Genomic DNA, 22235 nt, shown 5'->3' with positions numbered 1-22235 from the left:
TGATATATATATATGCACTTACGAAGCGGAAATGCTTTCGGAAGAGTGCAGAATTACGCGTCATACTTATTATATATACGTACTACTTGCTCGCAGAATTCCGCAAAAAGTGCAATAAAACTGAGCCAATCGGGCTTGTGTTAGTTTCCGTCAACAGTATCGACGCCAGATCAAGTATTAAAAAATAAGCCCTAGAGGAAACTAACACAAGCCCGAGTTGGCTCAGTTTCATTGTTACTAGCTGTACATAGCTGATATATATGTATTCGTAGTCGTAGGGTAGTCATAGTGCTTATATGTTGTGGTCGTGTTATGCTGTCTGCTTTCGCTTCGATTTCCTTTACCTGTCAAAATCGAATAGATTCTAACGAGTACGCGAGTACCTGATAAAGAGAATACGCTTAAACCATTAGCGAGATGGCACATTGGTTCCACCGCAACGTATTGAAAGGCACGACGAACCAGAAATTTGATTTAAAAATAACTGATCCTACGGATGCTACAAGAAAGCTGTCCAGGTTAGCGATAATTACGAAATCTAAATCAAGCTCTCGTACGATATATGTGCTGTTTCAACACGTAAAACGTCATTCGCACCTGTGCACATACGTTTAACAGGAATATTGCATTACGTGCGTACGTGTTGCAGCGATCTCAGATTATCGAGGAGTCGCCTTTTAGAATTGATAAAGAATCCGAATAACTCATCCGACACTATAGAACCAGCTTTCGAGAGTTACTTGACCCTGTTGTACGGATTCATATGGGAAATAAATTCGGCTGTGGAGCAAGCCGAGCACGTCGGAAGACCGAATCCTAGCAAGCTTCGGAACGTCATCGTGTACAAATGGACGCATACGTTATTGGGAACAAATACTTAGTACATTGACATTTTTAATTGTTTCGTTTGTTCGGTAGAAGGAAATGATCCGTCGATAGTACATAACATTCCGATTCGTTGGCCGCACGTTTACTGTAACACGTTTGTTCCAGTTCCAGCGCCGATTCCGTTTACGAGGCAGCTAACATGAGCATGAATATAGGTCTTTGGTTTATGAAACACGCGGCAATGATCGCTGCTAAAGACGAGTAAGTACCGATAGATAACATACGAGATAATTAAAAGGCGTACGTGGCAAGCGAAGTATCATCCAATGAAAATATAATTTAGTATAAGTATGAACGAAGCGAAAGATGTACATACTATGCTAAGGCGGGCTGCTGGAATATTTACCTTTGTACAAACAGAATTTCTACCGCAATTGGCAGAGCCATCGCCGCTTGGAAGTGATTTAGATCCAAGAGTAATAAATGCGTACGTGAATCAGTGTACAGCAGAAGCGCAAGAAGGTTGTACGACAAATAGAATTTCATATTACCAAAGAATATAATACATTCTCCTGGATCAAGTCGTACCTACTTGCACGCATTTATTAATTCTATTGCAGTAACGGTCGCGAGAGCGGTGGAACTGAAACATAATGCCAGTTTGATATCGGCATTGGCTAACGAGACGAGTAAATTATTTCTGGACGCTGCTAATACGTTGCGTCCCTTTAAACCGGAGATAGCGGCGCAGTGGATTAAATACTTGGAATTTAAATCGGCGTTCTATCGATCCTATGTAAGTGGACCGGGAATGGGCAGATGGGAATCTCTTAAACGATTCGTAACGTCGTAGGCTTATAATTATTGCGGTGAGAACTTACTATCAATGGACAAATGCGGAGAGGCGATTAAAGCCTTGCAGGAGAGCGAGACGTGTTTGAAAAAGGCGAAGACATTGTGTCAGGAATATGGAAAAATTAATGGACCGGCTCCTAAAGTAAAGCCGGACCAACACGCCGTATTTAAACGGCTGGCGCCTTTGGTGAAGCTAACTCTGGACAAGTGCAATCGCGAAAACGGTTTGATGTAAGCGTTACGTGAATCGGATTTCAACGCGATTTTTTTGGATGAAATAGATCGTAATCTCGATTGCTTTTAAAGCTATCATCACACGATTCCGGGCGAAGTGCCGACGTTGGACACGAAGGCTACCTTCGGATTGGTCAGCCCCATCGATTTTCAAATGAAATCACACAATCCTATATGGAATTTAGACGTGTACAGAACCTTGTCCGGGCTGAACCCGGCTAAAATGGAAAAGGAGCAGAGTTTACCTCCTGTTAAGGAGGACGCGATTCACCAGACCAGCAAAGATCCTAAGAACGAAAGCGGATGTTTAATACAATAAATTGCTTAACGTGCACCATCGCAGGCGATATAAATTCTCTTTGTAATATTTCTTTATACAAGCGTCGACGCTAAGTATTGTCACAACATTAACGCATTAATTTATTTCGCAAAAATTTGTACACGCGTTTAGTAAAATGCAAAATGACTCAGTATTCGCTTTTAGCATTTAAATATTTCTGATTCGAGTAATCGCTGATACGTGTTCGTAAACAGTCTAACTACCGCAAAAATTAAGTTGCAGTAAAAGCTACCATTAATTGTAAAGAGAATACATTCGTTATAGAATGTACTTTCTATATTTTTATTCTGTTGATTTATATAATTTACATTTGTGCAATTCTAGTTGTGTAAATAATAATATATGATTTTAAATCCCGTTTCTATACATTTCTATACACACAATGATCAACTGCTTGCTTATTGTCGCTAACAAGAAATGTTTGAAACAGACGCTGCCACTCTAATTTGAATATTAATATTTCCTTGCTGCGTCGACGCCTTAGAGCACAAACGGAAGTAGTTCCATAGGTACACTTGTCTAGGGGAAACCAGGGAAGTGGCTCGTCGTAAAGCCTGCAGGAGAATGAGGAGAACTCTCGCACACTTATCACACTCTCACTCCGATACCATTCGATACAAGCAGCTGGCCATCGGTGGCTCGTGCTCGTGTGAACGTGAACACTGAATGGTAGTCGTAAGTGTGACGTCGTGAGCGTCGTGACTTGTGACCGTGTCAGTCCGTCAAACCGTGTATCGTCGTGCTGATCGTGCACCGTCTCGTACGAAATGACGACCATAAGAATGTAATTCTCTTCGTACGAGCGAATAATTTTACTTATATTCACGTTCTGCTGCAGTGTCAGTAACTGTGAAACAAGCCTCGCAAATTCTGTATAGTAATAGATTAATTAAGGATTCCGGAATTCATATTCTGCTTCCTCGACGGTGCCTAAGGTTACTCGCAAGAATAGTGAAAGTAGTTCTGGCGTCTTTGACCTAATTAAAGTTCCTTTTGTCCATTTGGATAGAATGTTCTTTTGTCACATTCCAAAGTAGAATTTATTCGTTACGTAATAATAATTGTCATTTATGATATCGTGTCGCGATCGACGTGGAGAAGAATAGGAATTTAAATTACCGCAATGACGAGCACGGACACACGTGACGTAATCCGAGTTGGATCTCGGAAAAGCGAGGTAATTAAACAAAATTTTAACCGCGTCTTTTAAGGGTCGACGGTGATAGGAATTGACGTAATGCTCTCGATATTTCATACGGCAAAAATTTAGATGTTTGAACATACAATAATGATAAGGGCAACAAGTGCATAAGCATACTCGTCCGATCGCTGTAATTTGTGAACGGTGTGAGAAAGGACAAGAAATTTTTGCTCTTACGCGACGAGCCTGTCTCGTAAGACGATAGATATACAGATGTCCACCTGTAAAATGTCACAGCAGACGATATTTCAAATGATCGTCAAAATTTGTGTACCGTGTACGGAATATTTGTTGCACTTGAGTTTCGCATTAGTCAGCAGTTTTAATTACCGCGTTATCATTACTTTATCTACGCTACTCTATATGTTTATGTCGAACATTAAACTTATTTTATATTTTCAAAACGAATGAAAATGTTTCTTCGATGAACCATAAAGATTAATATATTTCAAATCGTTCTAAGAAGATATTGATATCATTTTAGTTGGCTCTGATTCAAACGAAACACGTGATAGAATGCTTAAAGGAATACAATCCGACGAAAGAATTCCAAATAGGTAAGTTGAATCGTATTTACGATCATTTATTTTTAAATGCTAATACGTTATATAATTGTTTCTAAACTATATAAATGATACATTTTCGATCGTACGTTTACATAAGAGCGTTCAGTGAATACTTTCTCTCATGGGTTTTCCGTCGAGTCCTCATTCGAGCTTTTAATAAAAGTTGGAACTTGATCGAACGTCTTTTGATGTTTAGTCACGATGTCGACCAAAGGAGATAAAATCTTAGATAAATCTTTACCAAAGATCGGGGAGAAGTCGCTGTTTACGGAGGAGTTGGAACTAGCTCTCGAGAGCGGTCGTGTTGATTTTGTGGTGCATTCGTTGAAAGATTTGCCAACGACTTTACCAGCAGGAATGGCTTTGGGCGCAATATTGAGGTAAATATACATTTCGATTGAGGACGTTAGAACGACGTACACCGTACAGCTTATGATTCCTACTTCTCATATGGATCGCTATGTATTCCAAAATGGTAGTTTCTACATTTAAAATTTAAATCTCGAATGAAATTATCATACGCGTGATTGAAGAAACGCAGCGCATACGTAAAACGTACATTGTTTACGTAGAAAATATTCCGCTAAAGATTCGTCGGTTGTACGCGCGCACTTGACTTCTATAAGCAGGAAAACGGGAATTGTGGCTCGACGGATGATATAACGCGTTAAACATTATTTTAGACGCGAGGATCCACGCGACGCGGTCGTTATGTCGAAGAAGTACAAAGACAAGACGTTGTCCACTTTGCCAAAGGGCAGCGTCGTTGGTACCAGTTCGTTACGCAGATCTGCTCAATTAGCTAGAAACATGCCGCACTTAAAAGTGGAGAATATCCGTGGTAATTTAAATACACGATTGAGGAAGTTGGACGACGAGGACGGTCCCTTCGCGGCGATCATTTTGGCAGCTGCCGGATTGAAGAGAATGAACTGGGAGAACAGAATAAGTCAGGTAATTCTTGGCCAATGTCGACCGCGCTATACGTAATTTCTACAAGGCATTTAATTGCAGCTGTTAGAACCGGAAGAAGCGTTGTACGCCGTCGGCCAAGGTGCCTTAGGAGTCGAATGCAGAGAAACGGACTGGAAGATACTGTCTCTTTTGGAACCGCTGCACGACGTAGATACGACCTTAAGATGCGTGTCCGAACGTTCTTTTCTAAAAACGTTGGGCGGTGGTTGTTCGGCACCAGTTGCCGTTTCCACAACCTTACAAGAGAAAACTCTGACCATAACTGGCGCCGTATGGTCATTGGACGGACAACAATTGATCAAAGATACGTTCAAGAGTAAACTTTACATACCCGATGACGATGGAGAGCCTCCGAAGTAAGTAAGATCATGAGCGAAAAAAGAATCGACGAAGTACGTCGTTACTACGATCTGTGTCATTTTTGTTACAGGAAATGTCCGTATCGAGAACCTAAACTTTACTGCAGTGTCGCACCTGGCAAAGTGAGCTATTTGAGTCTAACGGGTGCAGAACTCCTTGGTAAAGATCTCGCGAAAAGTCTTATAAAGAAGGAGGCGCTCGATGTGATGGCTCAGGCGAGAAATGAAATTTTACAATCGAAATAGCGCGGAAAAAATTAGTTTTGTTGATGATAAATACGAATTCTAGGCGTAAGTAAAATTTCGTTTCGGTATTCCATTAATTTAAGCAAGAATCCTAGAGCAATTATTTATGAAAGAAATCCGGTATGTTTCTCATAATTTAATGAGATCGCTGTTATGATCGTTATTCGTTATCGTTATCTCGCAAATATTATTTCACTGCCATGCGTAACATTTACGTTAAAGAAATCTCGTGCTATTTACAATGATTCACAAAGTTCAACGTATTCGAATAAAGTCACGATTGAGCAGCTACGCTTCGAGTTTGCTTACAAACGTGTAAATATAGTTTTTTACGAAAAATATCATTATCAAGAAAACTATCAATCATGTTACAATGAGATATATGTTGAAAGAATATTATTTACATTTAACGAATTTACGAAATATATTTGTAAGATATTGTATACCGTTATTATTATGTATATTGTGGGGAATTAAAAGAATATGAAAGAACGTATATCGGACTCTCTTCCTTTCGTGAACGGAGAAAAGAATTATATCGCAACGTTTCCTTTATTCGATCGAGATTCGTGTAATTTTTAACAAAGAACGATGACAAGATATTTGATTTTCCGCGCTGATATAATTGTAATCATTATAAATTGTTACCGAACAACTTCACTAGTTTTCTATTTATGACGTTACACGATAGGGTGCAGATTTCAATGAAGATCAGTTTGAAGCACAGTGACACGAAGATGAGAAGAACGAATCTTTCTTATACTTTTTAGATCGTTATAAGAATAGAACATTTCTTATATAAAAAATAATTATAAAGTGATATGCGAGTGTTAACTATTGGAAATAATGTCACATTTATATATGTATGTACATACGCTTACGACGGTACATGTATCGTAAAGATATCAATTTCGTAAGATAGATTCATTTTATTATTGCATAGATTTGTGCAAATTCTATAAAATATATTCGTCATGAATATACATATATGTATAGTTTTATAACAATGGTATTCTTCTAAGCTACAGTTTGTAAATACTTCCAGCAAATGATAGATTACGTTTCACATAAATTCCTTACAAGTTAAATGGAGAACAGCGATCAGCGAATTAAAATTATTCTGAGATTTATTTACGAGACCGAATAGTTTGCTACATGTTGTCGCCCGGAACAAGATCGATTACACATCGCTCCTTAATTACTCTTTCCGCCTCTTCTTCGTATTTCAATGAATATCAACAATTTGAACGTAAACTAAAGATCTAGGCACATCGACTTACACACATTTTTTATATTCGTGGCAGTCGAAACGAATACAAAAGTTTTCTATTTAAAATTTCAGTGCGCACAGATGTATCACATTAATATACACTTATTGAGGAGCATGGAAGTTTAATTAAGGAGAATAGAATGTATGATTTAACAGCACGACCGGACCGAAGCTACGCAAAAGTCTACGTCGTCAAAAGAAGCATACACTTTCAGCTAATTGTTAGATTTTATTTGGAAATATTCAACGCAATTTATATAGTATTTTATTCAAGCTCATCCTCGGCCATTGCGATTTGAGTCGGTAGTTTCTGTAACAATAAGCGGTAAGTCTCCCTACCCTGCTCCTGTTCCATGACGTAACGATTCGTTCGAATATCTTACCTGACTGATAACTGGTAATCGCTGTAACAATAGGTGGAAAATTTGTGGCGGCAGTGTTCTTTGGAGTACTTGTAACAATTGCGTCGGCTGTCCACAAACCGCGACTGCGTTCCCTAAGTGTTCGATTCCACCCTCGACGTCGCCGCACGTGAGCATCTCTTCCCCAAGTTGAACCTATAAAATGCATATGAAAAATCACGTAGTAAAATGATTATCGGTGCATAGCTCTGACTCTTAACATTTCATCGACAAACACAATGTCGACTCACCTCTTGTAAGAAAAATCTTTGTACAACTTCGTGATCCTTTAAGTCGTGGAGTTTCGAAGTAGCATTCTGCGCCTGTTTCTTTGCTTTCCTACCTATAAATATAAAATAAAAATATCATGCTTCATATATCCAAGGGATGTACAGAGGTAATAATACAGACGATGCAACAACATGTAACGTTCATGTTTCACCACTGAGACATTAACGGTTGCATCTTAAAAATAAATATATATAAAACCAATGGAACGAAACCGACGAAAAATAATTGGGAACGAACGTGAAACGATCTTTGTTATTAAAATGAACCGACAGAATTGTACCCACGTAATTGTACATGAAATCGAGCGGGGAATCGATGCGACGCATGCATGGGGATCACATGGTTTCAGATAATTTGTAACGTGATGAGAAAATCTATAGCTCGGACTTACGTTCACGCAATTTCTTTTTGAAATCTGGATCGCTACGACGCTTTTGATCGAAGTAAAAACAGTATCCAACAAATATTCCAGCTATGCCAACAGCGATGCCCACTGCAGCCTTTGAAATCATGGTCATTTTAATATAGAAATTTGTATCTTGATAATGACGAAATTTACAAACTCCTCATTGCACCTAGGCCACCCTAGAGAAGGCCGAGAAGGCTGCGTCTGCTACTAAACGCACGGAACTTGCCGACAGAAACAGAATTTCGACATCTGGTTCAACCGGAACGACGTATTACGATAATTAAATTCCCTATGCTACTCACTCATCGCGTTCGTCTAAAAGAATGAATAAATATAACATTTACGATATCTTTTATTATCGAGACGAGAATTAATAGGAGATGAAACGTATAGGATAGGGAGATCTAACAGTTCTGCTACGAGAGTTGCGAGATGTTCATTCGAATACACATATACATAATACATAGATAGAGAATACATATATATGGAGACATAGACATAGATCGAGAATGCGCGGCAAAATAATGGAACAATAATGGAACTTGAGGATCACGCGAGACACGAGACACGAGTGCTAATTTGTAACGAGAAGTCAAATCGTTAACTTCAACGGAAATGCCACTAGTACGAAGACCTATGCGATATGCACATCCGGATGGACACACAGATGTTTGCTATTTTACTGGCGAAAAGTAAGCCAAAAGAAATCGTAAGACTCTTCTACGATTTGCTACTGTAGCAAATGCAGATGAACGCGAAGGATTGGTTTCATAGTGTAACAGGACAGGAGAAGAGAATAAGGTAACGTTATAAAAAGAGACTTATATTTCAGGAGGGGATTGGTTACTTGCGGATCCGATGGAGACGTACGATCCTGGTTGAATTTAATGGACGATGATCCTACTGCAAGCTGTGTTTCAGAGCAAGCGATATCAGTCATATCAAAGGTACTGATATCCTCTTAATGTCACCTACCAAATTTAGCTCGATGTCGTTTACCAATAGCCACAACTCCACAATATTTTTGAATGATTTTAGAATGGCAAAATATATGTCGGGAACGACAATAACACGGTCCAAATCCTCAATTACCCAGACCTCGAGAAAGAAGGAATAGTTACGAGATTCTCAGCGTCGGTGTCCGCATTGGCAACGACGAAGAATAGTAATATGATCGTATCTGGGGGATGGTATGTGAGATGCAGCTTTTTACGTTTAATTAATACGAACTATAGTTCTACAGCACTTGTATTATTATAGCGACATGAGAATTCAGGTGATCGATATTAGTACCTCGGATAATATAGAACTATCAGGACACGAAGCTCCGATACTGGGTTTATCTCTAGATCCGAAAGAAGAATTTGTGGTAAATGATGAGCTCCATCATCCTTTCTTTTGTTCCTCTTAGAGAACTTATGAATGATCGTTTGAACTAGGCATCGTCCAGCGCTGATGGTTCGGTACGAGTATGGAATGTCAAAGAAAAGCGTGTAGCACATATTTGGCCTAACGTAGTACCCAAGTCTAACTCGTTTTTTACGGCTAAAACATACGGCGTGCCTTCTTTCCATCCTAGAGATGGAGCCTGGCTTGCGTTTCCTAATACAAAAGACGTCGTTCTGGTCGAACGATCTTCATGGAAGGAATCGTTTCGTTTAAAATGCGTTAATATAAAAAGTGTATGTTGTTTTATTCGTTTATCTTTATCGATATTAATCATTCAAAATGCACATCGGGTTTCACGCGTGTCCTCTAACGTTACGTCTCCAATATACAGGAAATTAGTATATGTAAGTTTTCTGAATGCGGTACGTTGATAGCTGCTAGCACAGTGCAGGGAGAGGTAATCGTTTGGAACGTAGAAACTAAGGAGTTGATCGGTTACATCGAGCACGAACAGAAAACTAAAATCACAGGATTATCGTGGAGCATCGATAAATCCGATGAGATCGCCTTCTGCGATGCGTTGGGTCAATTAGGCTGCCTCGATGTGGTACGTGTGTTCGCGCACTCTTGCTTGTGAAAATACGTATACAACGCTGATCGTCGAATCTGTCTAGATAATTCCCGACAAGGCATCGACCGATACGATAACGGCCGAAACAAACGGGGACGTGAAAGACCTCGAAATCCCGGAAGGAGAAGAGGAAGACGACGATGACGGCGAAAATATTATATCTCTGAACAAGATTAAAGCGTCCGTAGTAGCTGACGATGACCAAAAAAGTGAAACAGATGCGGCTTCCGAGAAGTCGAAACATGATAGAAATGCCTTCGTTCCGGAGATCAATTTACAACCACCGTTTCAACCTGGGTCCTCTCCGTTGCACGTGTTATCTCGCTTCATGGTAAGGTTTGTTCGCTGGAGTGTCATCGTTCATATCTTTCGATTCGCTTGAACATAATATTAATTTCGCGCAGGTGTGGAACGATACGGGTATGGTAAGATGTTTCACTTCGGAGGATGGCGAGGAATCTAGTATCGAGGTGGAGTTTCATGACGCGTCGATCCATCGCAGTATGCATATTAATAATTATTTAAGACACACGATAGCTGCTTTATCGCCGCAAGCACTCGCGTTGAATTGTCCCTCGTCCGGTGATACGCGCAGCAAGCTGGTCGTAATAACGTTACAAGGTTCTAATCTCTGTTCATATTCGTTGTTCGTACCGTTCTCGAAAAGTAATTAACCCGGATTGATCGAAAAATAGGTTGGGGTTCAGGGAACAAGGAATGGTCTTTGGATCTTCCCGAAGACGAGGAAGGGCATTGCGTCGCCGCTGGTGATAATTTTGTAGCGCTTTCAACGTCCAGGAGACATTTAAGAATTTTTACTGTGGGAGGTACACAACGCGAAGTCGTCAGTCTGTCCGGCCCCGTGGTTGCAATGAACGGGCAGAAAAATGATCTAGTAGTCGCTTATCACAATGGAATAGGTAATTTTCTTCGTATCTCAATAGTCGTCGTTTTTTACTATTGTAACGAAATGAACGTATTTAAATAGGAGCATTGGGCGATCAGTGTATGAATTTATCGATAATACAAATTAGGGGAATGAATTTATACAGTAGAACCGTAAACCTTCCTTTGTCGCCATCGTCGGAATTGATGTGGCTAGGAATGACGGATCATGGATCACCGGTAACGATGGATGCCGACGATGTCATCAGAGTTTACAGTAAAAACTCTTCTCTGTGGAAAGTAGCTAGTGATCTGAGCCAGGAGGTAATTCCTATTGTACATCATATTTTACGTAACAGGAATCTCACACTCGTTACTGATCGATTTTAAATGGTAAAAGGCTAAAGGCAAAGCGGATCATTATTTCCTGATTGGAATAAGCGAAGAGCAAGGTATGGCTCGATGCATTTTGTGCAAAGGAAGTCATTATCCTCCGACTACTCCGCGTCCCGTGGTCGCGGAAATACCTCTGACTCCGCCGCTCTGCGATTGCACAAGCGAGAAAACTGAAAAGGAATTGAAACTGTGGGGATTGGGAATCGATCATTTGGAAAAGGAGGAATCAGTGCTGTCTCTTATCGCGGTACGTTTGACGATTATTGAACCACGTTTATTCAGTTTAGAAGAATGCTCATTAAATGTATGCGCTTATAGCTCGCCTGTCGAAGTAATTTGGAGTATCGAGCGGTAGAACTGTGCGAACAAATCGCGACTGAGAAAGTCATAGAATTAGCAATCAAATACGCGCGGAGAATAAATCGAATAGCGTTAGCCAACAAAATCGAGTCAATCGCCGACGCGAAGCAAGAGGAGAGGGAAAACGAGAGGGAAACGAGTAACGAGAACGATGTGGAACATATCGAAAATGATAACGGATCGTTGGGTGATGATACCCAAGGGTCCACGGTTTCGTTGTTTGCAACGAAAAAGCCGAATATGGAAATTAAACCGTTATCCGTGACCGAAGCACTGTCGGCAAGAAGAAGCAATCCTTTCTCGAAGGGTGGAAATTCTCCAACGACGAAAGGTATACTTAAATCACACTGTTATATCCACGACTGTTGAATAAATCGCGTTTTGCAAAATAGGACTGGCTGGTTTAGACGTGACTCCGGACAAACCTCAAAAGTCTATTACATCGACGTCTTCGATATCTGCTTCGAAATCCAAGACGAATAATGCGAGGAAAAAGGAAACGTTCATCGGTTGGTATGCTAAGAACAAGAAGAATTTGCAAGCGGAGTTTCCCGAATTGAGTCCTACAGAGTTGACGAAAACAGCTTTGATGAAGTTTAAAGAGAAGGAGGCAAGTTCGCAAGACAGCAGTCCACCTTCGCAACCTTTGGAATCTAAAAAAAGAAAGTTGAGCCCACAACACGATCAGGACACCGAGCCGAAGCGAATTTCGAATCAAACGCTCCGCGACTTTGCGTTTGATAAATAACTTTGAAATGTAGAAAAACGGTTTTAAATATTTTATAAGAATCAGTATTTATTTGGTACGTAATATTTATTTTTTTAAGAATGTGTTTACTCGTGCTCGCAGTACCACGTGATCAGGAGATATTCCGATAAAGAGATCTTAGGCATCGATAAGGTAGAGCCTTCTTAAATAGTTATTTGCATCTCGATTATTGTATCACTACACGTGTACCGATAAAACAGGCAAAGCCGTAGTATCCGAGGTAATTTCAGTTTGCTCGAGTCTCTCGGCGCAAGTTGAACATTTTTTAAACGCGCTCCAGCACGTACGGTCGTTGCACGGTGATGATAATCGCGTAGAGACGAGATTCAGATATACGAATTTTCAATCCCGATGCTCGAAAACGCGATGAAGGGTGAGTGTCAATACGTTTGCCAGAGTCCTAAATTTATATCTAAAATTATCGTTTTGAGCGCGACCGAATCTAAATATACATTCATTTCCGTGGTTGCAATCCGCGCGGTAACAATAAACGCTGTTATACATATGTATGTGTAAGATTCTACGAGTATCCGTTTATTCGAGATAATATTTTACCGTCTGTACATTTCCCGCGCGATCGAAAAAATCGGAACGAGTTCCTAACGTACGGACATTCGTAGAGTCACCTACGTACATCATGTACTACATACATACGTATCTTTATTTTCAGAACACGTCCCATTAGACGTGATACAAAATGCTATGGGCTCGATGGGCCCATGGCACATCGTTATTGCCATAGCACTGTCTTTCGTCAAATTTCCCGTTGCGTGGCATCAGCTTTCCATCGTGTTTCTTGCCCCGCCGACTAATTACTCATGTGCCGCACCGTTCTCAGTGTCTAACGAGTCAACGATAATGAAATGCTATATCGACGTTGGGAACGGCACCATGAAGAAATGCACGAGTTTCAAGTACGACAAACGCGTGTTCAAAGAAAGCATTATAACTCAAGTAATTTCGATCAGTCGACCTCATCGAGTATGATGAAACGCGCGAGCAACTGCTACTGTACGTGTACAAATATTTTCAGTGGGATCTGGTTTGCGATAAAGAACAATTAGCGAATTTCGTACAATCATGTATCATGTTCGGGGTGCTTATCGGTAACATGGTATTCAGCATGATGGCTGACCGGTATGTATAGGAAATCGAGAAGGAGCTGAGATTATTAAAACTCAGTTGTTTCAGGATCGGCAGGAAAAAGCCTTTGATGATCGCAATAGGACTGCAATCGATAAGTGGATTTATAAGCGCGTTCGTTCCATGGTTCGAATTGTTCGTACTATTTAAATTTACTTCTGCCGTGGCCACCGGCGGCACCATGCTGGTCAGCTTCGTTCTACGTAAGAAATCGCCGTAGTAACATGATCCAAGAGCGAAATTGTTTTTAACGCCTCCGTGAAACGCTTTTGTAGTCATGGAGATCGTGGGGGTGGAGTGGCGGTCAATTATCTCTGTCCTCTTTCACGTGCCGTTCTTACTAGGCTACTTGATGAACCCTCTAATTTCGTATTTAACACGTACGTGGGACGGTTTTCAAATGGCAGTTTCGATACCATCGCTTTTTCTATTATCGTACTACTGGTAAAAATAATCGTCGAAACTCGTCGATGCAGCGGAATTTCGAACACATAGATCTCAGAAAAACTTGTACACGTTATAGGATCATACCCGAATCACCGAGGTGGCTGCTTGCCGTCGGCAAGCCATCGAGAGCAGAACAAATTCTAATGAAAGCGGCTAACCGAAATAAGATACCGATCGAAAACGTTAAAACTGCGATCGAAACATATCACGACGTAGGAGGTCGTAATAAGCGAAACAAAGAGAAATACAATATCACGCATCTGTTCAGAACTCCAAATCTGAGATTGAAAACTATCTGCATTTGCATCAATTGGTTCGTGTGCGGCAGCTGTTTCTTTGGACTCGCGCAATACATGGGGTATATCGAAGGGAACATTTTCGTGAACGTTGCCGTCTCGGGTATGTCGAGGAACGAACCCACGGTTCAAGCTTTCATTTAACGAACGTGTAATTTTTAGCCGCTGCCGAACTACCAGGGACGATAGTAGTTCTACTTCTGATATCGCGTGTATCACGTTTGAAAATCCTGATGGGTGGAAACATTTTATCCGCCGCTAGCTTACTCTCGCTGGCCGCCCTGTCGAATTCGAACCTTACGGTGTTCTTAGCCACGCTGGGTCTCGCGGGAATGTCGCTCAGCTTCCCGACGGTGTATCTGTACAGCGGCGAGGTATTTCCAACAGTGGTCAGAAACGTCGGCGTCGGTCTGGGAAGCGTCTGTGCAAGAATCGGCAGCATGATCGCACCGTATATCGCAACAATGGTTCCTCTGCTCTTGCGTGTACTATACACCTCGCGCTGATCTCCATATGCGTACAACTCGATGTTCTTTTCGCAGGGAAAAGTACGACCCTGGCTACCACCGTTAATATTTGGAATTGGCCCCTTGATCGGTGCATCCTTATGTTTCTTGTTACCGGAGACGATGAACTGCGACTTACCCGAGTCTCTCGAGGACGGTGAAAACTTTGGAAAGTACGACGTAGACCATATACCACGGTAACATTTGAGTCTCTGCACCGTTTTATCCTCGAAAAATTTTGCAGGAAACAAGCCGGGCGAAACGTGGCAAAATGATATTTAAAAAAATGTTTGTTCGTTGACTGAACGCGTAAGTGCGCGCGTGAACCCAATTACTCTGAGAAATAATTTTACATTTATAATTTAAAATTACATTTTTATTATAATCATATATTTATAAAATGTTATTCAAGGCGATCCTTAAATTCGTTTTAATGTATCAGATCTATGTACACTTTAATACTATAATTTATGGTACGTATATTAATGAGCGAGCAATAGATTACTTACGTATCTGTTAAAAAAATGGTATGTAAAAATCTGTAACTACATACGTAGAAATCAGCCTCTTTTCGTGTTCGCGTCCTCAAACAAAATCAATTGTCAGACGGTACTTATTGTTAGTCATCAGACTTTGCATTCGATTTTGGTGGGATTTAAACTGACAGTCTGGCCCAGATAAAGCACTTTGTTAGGTATGATGCCGATCACGTCGCTGGTTCTTCTATGAACAGCATCCAGCATATAAATGCGGAACTTGGCACCGCTATTGCTCAGAGATCCGAGCAAAGAAGACATTATAGTTTTCGGTGGACTTTTTTCCGCGTTCAGCTTCGTTGCACCTAGAATACATTTTCCGCATGATTTAGTACCGAGTTATAAATCGGGGTGAAACGACTCACCCATGAGAAACTTTAAAATCGCTTCGTTGACGATATCCGGCTTCTGTTGATGCGGGAAGTGTTGAGCTCCCGAGATCACTTTCATATGAAATTTGTCAACGTATTCGGTACTCTGTACTATGTTCTCTATTGTTAAAATCGGGTCCATGTTCCCGACTACGAGCAAAGTCCTCGTAGATATCTGATCACAAGTTTCGGTGTTGAGTCTTATAAACGGAAGATTTCGGTAATAATTAATAGCGCCCGTCCAGTCTTCTGTAATCAATAATTCCTTTTATTGAAACTATATACTATTACTATTGAAGTCCCCGCGGTCAATACCTTTTCTACTGAACGCGTATTTATATGCTTCTACGTAAGTCTTTTTAGTGGTCGGACCGTTCAACTGAAGATGTTGGAACGCGTCATTTATGACCGATAAGTCCTCCTTAAGGGCATCGATCTCTGGAAGGAATGGCAGTCTACTGAAGTGTACCCACCTGAAGCGATCAATATGTAAATCGTCGCGTCGGACGTGTGTCCTATGTTTATGAAATCTTACTTTAAATCGAACACGGAATCTCCTGACCTTCCGTTCCAATAGAAATTAGGATGCGGGCTTGAAATCGCGACGAATTTCTCTATCATATCCTCGTACAAGGCCACCATGTACCATCCTAAGAGACCCCCGAGATCGTGACCGATCACGTTGAATCGTTTTACTCCGAAAGTTAAAACGAACTGCTTCAGCTCTTCGATTAAAACTTCGATCTTATAAGAACTCTTGGCTGCCGGTTTGTCGCTGTCCCCGAATCCTTTTAAATCTATGGCTACCACTCTGTAATGTTCGGCGAGGCACGGGATCTGCTCTCGCCAGGATAACCAGCAGTCAGGAAATCCGTGTAGAAGCAACACAAGCGGTTTACTTTTGTCTCCAGCTTCGACGTAGTGAAATTTTACGCTCTAAAAAGGGAAAGAGAACTATTAATGGATCTATCGATTGACATCGACCGAGTCCGCCAGACGTATATGTGCATAAGCAAAAGTAATATGTGTATGTATACGTTGCGGAGAGTTTATCAGGGGTCGAGCATTACTATGATTATACATGTTTTTTAAACTAATACGAGTTTCGTTCGTGCCCTATTTTCGCACCACATAATAAACGTTAAATTAGAGGATAACAGGTGAATCAGCTTACCTTTATCTTCACATAAGAGTGAGCACCTAAGTTATTGTCCACAAGACAAGGTGGTGGTTTATCTCGTTGTTGCATCATGAAAAATTTCTTGGGATTCCAAAGCCACTTAGAAAATCTTTTTACTATTAAATAGAAACCATAGGCGAACGAGAGCACGTGTAATTTTACTATTTCCGAGATAGATACGCGAACAATCTTATCGCTCTTAATCATGACTGACGAGATGAAAAAAAAACACTTTCTCTGAATTGAGGTGTAAATCTTCGACTCGAATTGATTACATTGAACGAGCGAATAATATTCCGATATCTTTATATACGCGTGTATCACTGTACACATACACGCGAACGTTTAGCACGATACCGTGCACGTATACATTTGTTAGGAACAACACGTACGCGGAGGAAAGAACTGTCCACGGGTCCAATGATCTAGATGTTTGTCTCGCATCACGTAGATCAAAATCGTTGAAATGAGACGTGGATCAGACGTAGAACGTGACTTTACACTTTCGATCACGTCGACAACGTACTATTGACTCATGTTGTCTTCTTCGAACCGCTTTCACCCTACGTATAATGCACCCGTATCGCCAAATACGTACATGTACGTGTCAATATACTTATAGTTTCTTATCGAACGGGATTCATCGTGAATACAGAGAATTTCTACCTCCGTCCTGCACGAACCGTCTATTCCTACTGACTCAAATATATTTTATTCGTTGTAAATCAATCAGTTGAACTGAAATGATTCCACGTCTCTCATCCCTGGTTTTTCCAGTTTCTCCTTTGTGTCCTTTTCCGTTCAGGTCTCGAGACATACAGATCCTCCCTGAACGTGTCATAAGTAGGGGCAGAGACGGGAAGACCATCCCGCAAAGCTTCACAGCCAAAGATTAGTCTACCGATTTGCCGGATAATAAAATCAATACTTGATTACAAAAACTGATGAGAAAACTTTATTCGTGTACTTCACGTCTCGCGTTCACATATTCGGAAATTTCTGTACATCGATAAATAAGGCAGATATCTTATGATTGTATCGATAAATTTAATCGGTTTTATCAATTTTGACACGTGAGATACATACACGACTGGTATGTATATTAAACGATTTGTTAGTTGTTTATTACGTTCATGAAACACGTGCAAAATACCGAATGGTAACGATCGTAAGATCGATAGAAAATAGGAGATTTGACGAGCATCGTTACAACTTTATACATATTGTAAAATGATAGTGCAGAAGTAGTCTCGAATCCTTTTTGGTCACTTTCGTAACAAGATTCGTTTGTGGAAACGCACAGCATCTACATACAACGGCTACGCAACGTTTGATGCGGTTTTATAGGAAAACTCACTGTGCTCCTCGCACGCGTAATTTAATAGCAGGACGTTTGAAACGGAATAAATAGTATAAAAGTAAGATAAAAATCATTTAGGATTGCTATTGGCATGCATAGGTCAGCGAGAAGAGTATGGAATGTAAGTGAACGGTAGCTGTACATGCATATATAGGTATATAATACAGGATCGTAAATAGAAATCGATGATATCGGTTCTCGTGGAAGTTGGAAAGCCTACGCACTCGTACATAATACGTAATCATAATCTCTTATCGAACGCATTGACTACCTACATTATACTTTGTCCTGTTCTCTTTCTACGGAGAAAGAACATGTTCCCTCATCCGCGTGGTCGCCCAATCGTTTTTAACTTTAAAATATTCGATGACTATCTCAATGAAACGTGTAATAGAGTTTCAAAAGGAAAGCTAATGACATACTGTATACTTACGTATAAAAAAAAAGAAAAAAGAAATAGAAGACTCGTTTACACGTATGGCACTGCTAAACGAAAAACTGATCCATTTTCTTCACTGTAGAGAGCATCGATCATTCGTCGACGAATAATTAAATCTTAATCGAAATGATCATAGAATTGTGCAACTAGGAAGTTCTCCGCGTTTTGCATTCATATGAGTATTAAAATATTATAAAATACGTTAGAAAAATTCTAGATTTCAAATCTATACGTTCGACATGCGACTCGATGAACTAGTATTCACTCGATGAGCGACCTATCATTTGCACTTGCTTTTACCGTCGAGCAGTTTCTTCCACAGATCGAACTGTTCGCTGTACTTCACCATGTGAATACTGATACTTCGTTGAACGTTGCACGCGCTGTACGATATTTTCTTATTTAAAAACTCGTTCGCATGCGTTCTCTTTATTCCCAGCTTATCCGCAACTATCCCAGTGACAAAGACGTCTTCCAGTTTCAGATATGTTTGATCTAACGCAGCATCGTACAGTTTACGAACGATGTCACTGGATAGGAGATAAGCCGGGCCGGTGGTGAAGTCCGGGAAGATCGCGCGTTTGAATTGCGCTTGGGACACGTAGTATTTGCTCTTTTTATTTCTAATTGGTTTCCATTTTTTAGCTAGCCTACCAAATATCACGTTCTTGTCTTTCACGTGCCTCGCCGTGAATGCTTGCAGGCGCGGAACGTTGATGAACATGTCGTCGTCAGTCTTAAGGAGAAACTTCACCTTGGAACAGTAACTGTCTACCCATTCGAGGGTAGAGATCGTTTTAAGCGTCAGATTAGAATAGGAATCTATAAATTTTCCGCGTATCACATCGTTGTAAGTCTTTTGTTCTTTCTTCAATATGCTCTCCACCTTCGAGTCAACGGTCGCACCTAACATGAACAATATACTGACGTCGTTCCTTTGGCCGTAATGACCCCACGTTTGCCTGATCGCCATCCTGGCGTCCAGGTGGGTCGGCGCGGACATTATTATTATGACCAGATCCATTTCTCTACCGAAGTTAGGGCACCTTTCCGGAATCGGTACCGCATGGCCAGCCTCGTAGATAGCCCTCGCGGAATATTCGTTAGTACCAGGTAGGGGGGTGTCCTTGGTCTCGTTCGCTGTCTTTTCCGACATCTTCTCGCTGCTCTGTTTTTTGACGACGACCGACACGCTCGCGGATGAAAACATTTGTGAACTAGAAGTCGACTGCACCGTGACCACGGAACTGGAAAGCGTGCTGATATTTTGCACGTTGTAAAAGCCGGCAGAAGGCTCGGGAGAGTTGTTCTTGGACGAAGGCGATACGCGGTACTCCGTGCTCGCGTTCGATCCTTGCCTGTAGAGCTCTTGGAACGCAGGTCGACCTGAATCAGATATTTTTATGCTAGTATCTATTCGAAGTTTAAACGAATTCGAGCTCCCCTGGTATACTCACTGATATTCCGAGGCGCGGCGTATTCAGAGACGTCGTAGTAGGTGGTTCGGTAATACGCGTAGAAAGTCAAGCCGATCAACCCTAAGGCAAGGGTTCGCATAGGACGACTGCGTAGATGCAGGAGTTGATACATGGCGGTTTCTTTATTTTTTATCACTTCCGATAAAACGAATTGCCTTTAATCCACATCGTGACGACGTAACGGTAATGATTGTCGGAAGGTTGTTCGACGTAACGCGTGCATCGACTCGTCCTCCGCGGATCTTTCTAAACGCTGGCGCCTTGGTTCGAAGCAAATTTTCGGTCGGTGTAAGTATGCGGCTGCGAATCATATTATTCCATCTGGAATCATCGCATACGACGTCTCACGATTTCCCTCCGTCCTTTCTCTCGTCACGTTGAACATGCTTATAAAACAGATGGTCGTTCTCCTCCGGTTTCCCTCGAATTATCGTCGCGCGAACTTCTTCGTCCTTCGTCCTTTTAACCAAGTCGCTTCGACGTTTCACACGTCATCGTAACAGCTGCCACGTATCAATGAAATAGCTCGTTCGCGTTGAATGAGCGAAAAGTAAAAAGCGAAGTCTGACAAGCAACGTGGTGTCACGAGTGTCCACGCGCGTAAATCAACGTCGTTCATCTGTCTCTCCTCGTCTCGTTCGATGAGATTCAACGACGAAAGAAAGAAACGTCACTACTACTGCTATCATCGTGTCAGATAATAAAGAACGTCGAAGAATTCGACGCGTATGCTCTCGACTCGCGATTCTTATTTCTTCTTCGTTCTCGAAGATGTCACTACTACCACCGCATTTGACATTGAGCTCTCATATAGGTCGCCCGTTTGAGCCGACGGGGAACCGAGAAGGACAAGAAGAGTAGCGGACTTGGATCGAGAGCTCTGCGACAGAGGCCGGCCCGAGAGAGATGCAGGACGGGCAGTTCCGGCCTTTTACATCTTCTCCATCGAGCTCTATAGAGCTGAACTCGTTACCTACCCTGTCATAATTACTCGACTTAATATGAACGAAGATGCTATGTAAAATTGGATAGCATTAAATCTCTGAACTATATCTTTGTTCATTATTTTATAACAATATTTTACAAACTCCAGCGCGTTCCTTCTTGATAATAAAAAAGGAACAGTACGAGGGAAATGAAAAGAAAGACGGTTTATAAAAATAGGGGAATAAAATGTAGCGAAGAGAATAAATGTCGAATGGATGGTCTAAGTAATGTCTGTAAGATCGCGCAACGTTTCATCGGAAATGAGAGATTACGCAGTTAGAAAATACATATAAGCGATTGATCGATAACCTATTTTTTCTTGTAGCTGGCGGAGTGCCAGAATTTCAAGTAAATGCGCTGAGCCCGATGGAAATGCAAATGGCGTAACCTCGTCCTGGGTTGAGAGTCGAGAGTTTTATATCTTTATAATTACCGGAGGAAACGAACCGCTCGACGAGCGACGACGATAAAGAAACGAAACGTTCTTTTCTCAATTGTATTGTAGAAATACGTCTGTACAAAAGAAAGACTATTCATGAACGTCAGTTGTTCTTATTTCCATTCTGTAATAGCTCCCAACCGCAATAGTTCCATTCAGATGTTTTCTGATCGATTGAAGAGTTCCGTACAGCGACGACTTTAAATACGCGTCTACGTGGATGAAACGGGTATCTAAAAACTTGTTACCGTTCATTCGGTGTCTAAAACTCGAGACTCCAGAAAGAATCCACTTGACCCAAAACAGCCAACGAGTCGTGTGGTACACGATAAAAGTACACAGTATACGTGCACGGGTTCGTGTACCGCTACGACCCAAACGGAGGGTTGGTCTTTCAGCAGAGTTCGATAGCTCGGGCCATGTGGAAAAATGTAATGAAACGAAATATGCTTGAATCGTAAAATGCCAAAGAGGTAACAATCGGGAATGCACGGAATGCACGCGTCGATGAACGCATGTATGCAAGTCGTACGTGAAACGAATTCGAATTGTTTGCGAGTTTCGTTCGATTCAACGATGCGCAATCCGACAGAGGAATTTTAGCTTTAGGGAAGAGACGCGCATAGAGGAATTGGAAATAGCGACTTT

General features: G+C 41.2%; 6 protein-coding genes and 1 long non-coding RNA gene across 9 annotated transcripts; 4 read left to right on the top strand and 3 right to left on the bottom strand.

Moving 5' to 3' along the window:
- The first annotated feature begins 32 nt into the window (after positions 1-32).
- LOC108624510 (BRO1 domain-containing protein BROX) lies at positions 33-2567 on the top strand. Of its 2 annotated transcripts, none has more exons than XM_026813180.1 (7): positions 33-518; positions 619-880; positions 994-1089; positions 1172-1350; positions 1449-1624; positions 1682-1914; positions 1990-2567. In XM_026813180.1, exons 1-7 carry the CDS (start codon positions 497-499, stop codon positions 2234-2236), a joined length of 1215 nt encoding a protein of 404 aa, XP_026668981.1. In that variant the 5' UTR covers positions 33-496; the 3' UTR covers positions 2237-2567. The 2 variants fall into 2 exon arrangements, with proteins under 2 accessions (XP_026668981.1, XP_017879378.1); XM_018023889.2 differs by having other exon boundaries at positions 650-880; positions 1990-2564.
- A 362-nt stretch (positions 2568-2929) lies between these two features.
- On the top strand, positions 2930-6033 carry l(3)02640 (porphobilinogen deaminase-like protein l(3)02640). The gene is made up of 6 exons (XM_018023890.2): positions 2930-3434; positions 3943-4015; positions 4221-4404; positions 4708-4978; positions 5039-5355; positions 5430-6033. The coding sequence occupies exons 1-6, from the start codon at positions 3381-3383 to the stop codon at positions 5602-5604; spliced, it is 1074 nt and encodes a 357-aa protein (XP_017879379.1). The 5' UTR covers positions 2930-3380; the 3' UTR covers positions 5605-6033.
- Positions 6034-6713: 680 nt separating this feature from the next.
- On the bottom strand, positions 6714-8197 carry Tom20 (translocase of outer membrane 20). The gene is made up of 4 exons (XM_018023892.2): positions 7958-8197; positions 7527-7618; positions 7258-7431; positions 6714-7184 (listed from the first exon to the last, which is right to left on the bottom strand). The coding sequence occupies exons 1-4, from the start codon at positions 8082-8084 to the stop codon at positions 7140-7142; spliced, it is 438 nt and encodes a 145-aa protein (XP_017879381.1). The 5' UTR covers positions 8085-8197; the 3' UTR covers positions 6714-7139.
- Positions 8198-8228: 31 nt separating this feature from the next.
- Positions 8229-15133, top strand: LOC108624491 (WD repeat and HMG-box DNA-binding protein 1). Its single transcript, XM_026813185.1, has 21 exons — positions 8229-8667; positions 8808-8922; positions 9014-9165; positions 9236-9344; positions 9415-9657; positions 9756-9971; positions 10039-10326; positions 10400-10616; positions 10691-10915; positions 10984-11204; positions 11281-11523; positions 11595-11967; positions 12029-12307; positions 13076-13359; positions 13439-13542; positions 13597-13751; positions 13824-13992; positions 14072-14394; positions 14454-14758; positions 14834-14970; positions 15042-15133. Exons 1-21 carry the CDS (start codon positions 8591-8593, stop codon positions 15070-15072), a joined length of 4266 nt encoding a protein of 1421 aa, XP_026668986.1. The 5' UTR covers positions 8229-8590; the 3' UTR covers positions 15073-15133.
- Positions 15134-15158: 25 nt separating this feature from the next.
- LOC108624492 (epoxide hydrolase 4) lies at positions 15159-17183 on the bottom strand. Of its 2 annotated transcripts, none has more exons than XM_018023856.2 (5): positions 16879-17183; positions 16240-16640; positions 16020-16177; positions 15699-15953; positions 15159-15638 (listed from the first exon to the last, which is right to left on the bottom strand). In XM_018023856.2, the coding sequence occupies exons 1-5, from the start codon at positions 17089-17091 to the stop codon at positions 15424-15426; spliced, it is 1242 nt and encodes a 413-aa protein (XP_017879345.2). In that variant the 5' UTR covers positions 17092-17183; the 3' UTR covers positions 15159-15423. The 2 variants fall into 2 exon arrangements, with proteins under 2 accessions (XP_017879345.2, XP_017879348.2); XM_018023859.2 differs by having other exon boundaries at positions 16267-16640; positions 16879-17091.
- A 633-nt stretch (positions 17184-17816) lies between these two features.
- On the bottom strand, positions 17817-20954 carry LOC108624493 (beta-1,3-galactosyltransferase 5). The gene is made up of 2 exons (XM_018023860.2): positions 20141-20954; positions 17817-20069 (listed from the first exon to the last, which is right to left on the bottom strand). The coding sequence occupies exons 1-2, from the start codon at positions 20271-20273 to the stop codon at positions 18964-18966; spliced, it is 1239 nt and encodes a 412-aa protein (XP_017879349.1). The 5' UTR covers positions 20274-20954; the 3' UTR covers positions 17817-18963.
- LOC113464263 (uncharacterized) lies at positions 20360-21688 on the top strand. The gene is made up of 2 exons (XR_003389114.1): positions 20360-20449; positions 20976-21688. It is a non-coding gene; the product is annotated as an uncharacterized LOC113464263 (long non-coding RNA).
- The last annotated feature ends 547 nt before the right edge of the window (positions 21689-22235 follow it).

The sequence above is a fragment of the Ceratina calcarata genome, unplaced genomic scaffold (genome assembly GCF_001652005.2).
Source record: "Ceratina calcarata isolate Rehan_Ccalc_2016 unplaced genomic scaffold, ASM165200v1 scaffold310.2, whole genome shotgun sequence".
NCBI classification, from domain to species: Eukaryota; Metazoa; Arthropoda; class Insecta; order Hymenoptera; family Apidae; genus Ceratina; species Ceratina calcarata.
Note: the sequence above shows the minus strand (reverse complement) of the source record. Positions and strands in the feature narration are given on the sequence as shown.

What these genes read in the sequence shown, in the direction of transcription:
- Tom20 (XM_018023892.2), bottom strand. Translation starts at nt 8,084, where the DNA reads ATGACCATGATTTCAAAGGCTGCAGTGGGCATCGCTGTTGGCATAGCT. An exon ending in AAAGATTTTTCTTACAAGAG is followed by an intron (nt 7,432 to 7,526) that starts GTGAGTCGACAT and finishes TGCATTTTATAG; the next exon opens with GTTCAACTTGGGGAAGAGAT. An exon ending in GATTACCAGTTATCAGTCAG is followed by an intron (nt 7,185 to 7,257) that starts GTAAGATATTCG and finishes TTATTGTTACAG; the next exon opens with AAACTACCGACTCAAATCGC.
- LOC108624493 (XM_018023860.2), bottom strand. Translation starts at nt 20,273, where the DNA reads ATGTATCAACTCCTGCATCTACGCAGTCGTCCTATGCGAACCCTTGCC. An exon ending in CGCCGCGCCTCGGAATATCA is followed by an intron (nt 20,070 to 20,140) that starts GTGAGTATACCA and finishes TATCTGATTCAG; the next exon opens with GTCGACCTGCGTTCCAAGAG.
- LOC108624491 (XM_026813185.1), top strand. Translation starts at nt 8,591, where the DNA reads ATGCCACTAGTACGAAGACCTATGCGATATGCACATCCGGATGGACAC. An exon ending in CGTGAACGTTGCCGTCTCGG is followed by an intron (nt 14,395 to 14,453) that starts GTATGTCGAGGA and finishes TGTAATTTTTAG; the next exon opens with CCGCTGCCGAACTACCAGGG. An exon ending in CACCGTATATCGCAACAATG is followed by an intron (nt 14,759 to 14,833) that starts GTTCCTCTGCTC and finishes TTCTTTTCGCAG; the next exon opens with GGAAAAGTACGACCCTGGCT.
- LOC108624492 (XM_018023856.2), bottom strand. Translation starts at nt 17,091, where the DNA reads ATGATTAAGAGCGATAAGATTGTTCGCGTATCTATCTCGGAAATAGTA. An exon ending in GATTCCGTGTTCGATTTAAA is followed by an intron (nt 16,178 to 16,239) that starts GTAAGATTTCAT and finishes TGATCGCTTCAG; the next exon opens with GTGGGTACACTTCAGTAGAC. An exon ending in ATACGCGTTCAGTAGAAAAG is followed by an intron (nt 15,954 to 16,019) that starts GTATTGACCGCG and finishes TATTGATTACAG; the next exon opens with AAGACTGGACGGGCGCTATT.
- LOC108624510 (XM_018023889.2), top strand. Translation starts at nt 418, where the DNA reads ATGGCACATTGGTTCCACCGCAACGTATTGAAAGGCACGACGAACCAG. An exon ending in TACAGCAGAAGCGCAAGAAG is followed by an intron (nt 1,351 to 1,448) that starts GTTGTACGACAA and finishes ATTCTATTGCAG; the next exon opens with TAACGGTCGCGAGAGCGGTG. An exon ending in CGGCGTTCTATCGATCCTAT is followed by an intron (nt 1,625 to 1,681) that starts GTAAGTGGACCG and finishes GTAACGTCGTAG; the next exon opens with GCTTATAATTATTGCGGTGA.